The sequence below is a fragment of the Diachasma alloeum genome, unplaced genomic scaffold (genome assembly GCF_001412515.2).
Source record: "Diachasma alloeum isolate Michigan unplaced genomic scaffold, Dall2.0 Dall_scaffold_00334, whole genome shotgun sequence".
NCBI lineage: Eukaryota > Metazoa > Arthropoda > Insecta > Hymenoptera > Braconidae > Diachasma > Diachasma alloeum.
The window spans coordinates 169,134-171,012 of NW_021680473.1; the positions used below are offsets into that span (position 1 = coordinate 169,134).

The 1,879-nt window shown below is 43.9% G+C and overlaps 1 protein-coding gene across 1 annotated transcript; it reads left to right on the forward strand.

The window, feature by feature from the left end:
* The first annotated feature begins 156 nt into the window (after positions 1 to 156).
* LOC107040427 lies at positions 157 to 875 on the forward strand. Its single transcript, XM_029126265.1, has 2 exons — positions 157 to 730; positions 775 to 875. The coding sequence occupies exons 1-2, from the start codon at positions 157 to 159 to the stop codon at positions 873 to 875; spliced, it is 675 nt and encodes a 224-aa protein (XP_028982098.1).
* The last annotated feature ends 1,004 nt before the right edge of the window (positions 876 to 1,879 follow it).

Consider the following 1,879-nt stretch of genomic DNA (forward strand, 5'->3'; position numbering starts at 1 on the left):
CACATTCTAAAGAAGCTCACCACCATAATTCCGTCATTTTCATGCTCATCAGCGAGGATCGGCTCACTTCAGAATCTTCAGCTAGCCGATCCCCATTATTTAAGGCCTGGACCAATCGACATCATACTAGGGGCTGACAACTATGGGCGGATCATCATGGATGAAGTTGTCAAGTCAGAGCAATCGAGAGTAGTTGGCCAACGCACAGTATTCGGTTGGATACTATCCGGACCAATCGAATGCACAAATTGTTCAATAAAGGTATCTCTATCAGCTGTACGAGAATCTTCGAATGAACAACTTCTAGAGCTTCTCCAGAAATTTTGGGTCCAGGAAGAACTGCCAAACGAGAGATCATCAACATCAGAGCTTTCACCAGATGAGTACGAGTGCGAGATGCACTTTAGAGCAACTCATAGCAGAGACAACACCGGGCGATACATCGTGAGACTGCCCCTCAAAACTTCAGCAGCAGCGCTCGGAGAATCGAAATTGAAAGCAACACGTCAACTCAAATCGATCGTGAGTCGTCTCAACACAGATCAAGCATACTCCCAGTTCTACAGAGAGTTCATTAACGAGTACGCAGCACTGGGACACATGAGAATAGCACCAGAGACTCCAGAACCCGTGCCAGCTTACTATCTACCACATCACGGGGTACTGAGAGAGGAGGCCATCACAACGAAGCTGAGAGTCGTATTCAATAGCTCCAGCCCCAGTTCATCAGGTATGTCAATTAACGATATACTGTATTCTGGTGAAAAATTACAGAACGATGCAATGGTTATCCTGACTTGGATGAGAAGGCACAGGCTCATGTTTGGCACAGATATTGTAAAGATGTTCCGCCAAATACGAGTTCACCAAGATGACTGGAATCTTCAGAGAATACTGTGGATCGACGAGAATCAACAACCAGTCACCTACCAGTTAACGACAGTCACCTATGGACTAAATTGCTCTCCATGGTTGTCGTTACGTGTTCTTCAACAACTAGCAGAAGATGAAGGGCACCGCTTCCCAGCAGCAGTAGAGACACTCACCAGAGGTCGTTACGTTGACGACATTTACGGCGGTGCAGAGACAGAAGACGGTCTCAAGGAGATCGCAACGCAACTACAACGGCTTTGCCATGCAGGAGGCTTCTCTCTACAGAAGTGGAGCAGCAATTGTCCAGAGGCTCTGCATGAGTTGGGCTTATCAACTGACGAAGAAATTATCCGGCTCGAAGGACCACTGTTTGGTGAGGAACTAGTTTAGGGTGGATGTGGGATGAAAATGTGGACGGAGATGTTGGGAAAATTATTTAGGCGTTTTAGAAAATCATCACTATATTTGGCGTGGGATCGAACCACTTATCACAATTTCGGTACACTCTTTGGTTTCAATTATTGTTGAATGTCTAATTTTCACTGATATTGTCCTTTTGCACCTTATCTCGTTGAGTCACTGGAATTTCTGAACTGAATCAATAAGTTGATGTACTGAACAAAATTATTAAATTTATAATACTGGTTGACTGAATACGCTAGCTCATTATCGTAACGATACTTCTATACTACTACTGACTGACTCTTCCGGGTGCCGCGCTGACCTGTGTCCGTTGACCCGAAAGTTCACGGAGATTTTCGGAGATGGCCGAGTTAGTCGACCGTAACCATTTTGGAGATTTAGGCTGTATTTCGAACAAGGTCTTCTGACATGTCCTCATAAACCCAATCGTTCATGAGATAAATACGTATTTAACAAAACCGTCAAGTTTGCCATTTGGAATAAGATGATGATTTCTACATGATTTTAAATACGCGATTATCTCGGTAATGAGTGGGTTTGGTGGAAAATATCAAGAAACATTTTTTGTAGCTGATCAAATTTT

Excerpts from the sequence above, each read along its gene's own strand:
- LOC107040427 (XM_029126265.1), top strand. The coding sequence starts at position 157 with ATGGATGAAGTTGTCAAGTCAGAGCAATCGAGAGTAGTTGGCCAACGC. Across the intron at positions 731-774 it reads CTCCAGCCCCAGTTCATCAG|AACGATGCAATGGTTATCCT; the intron begins GTATGTCAATTA and ends GAAAAATTACAG.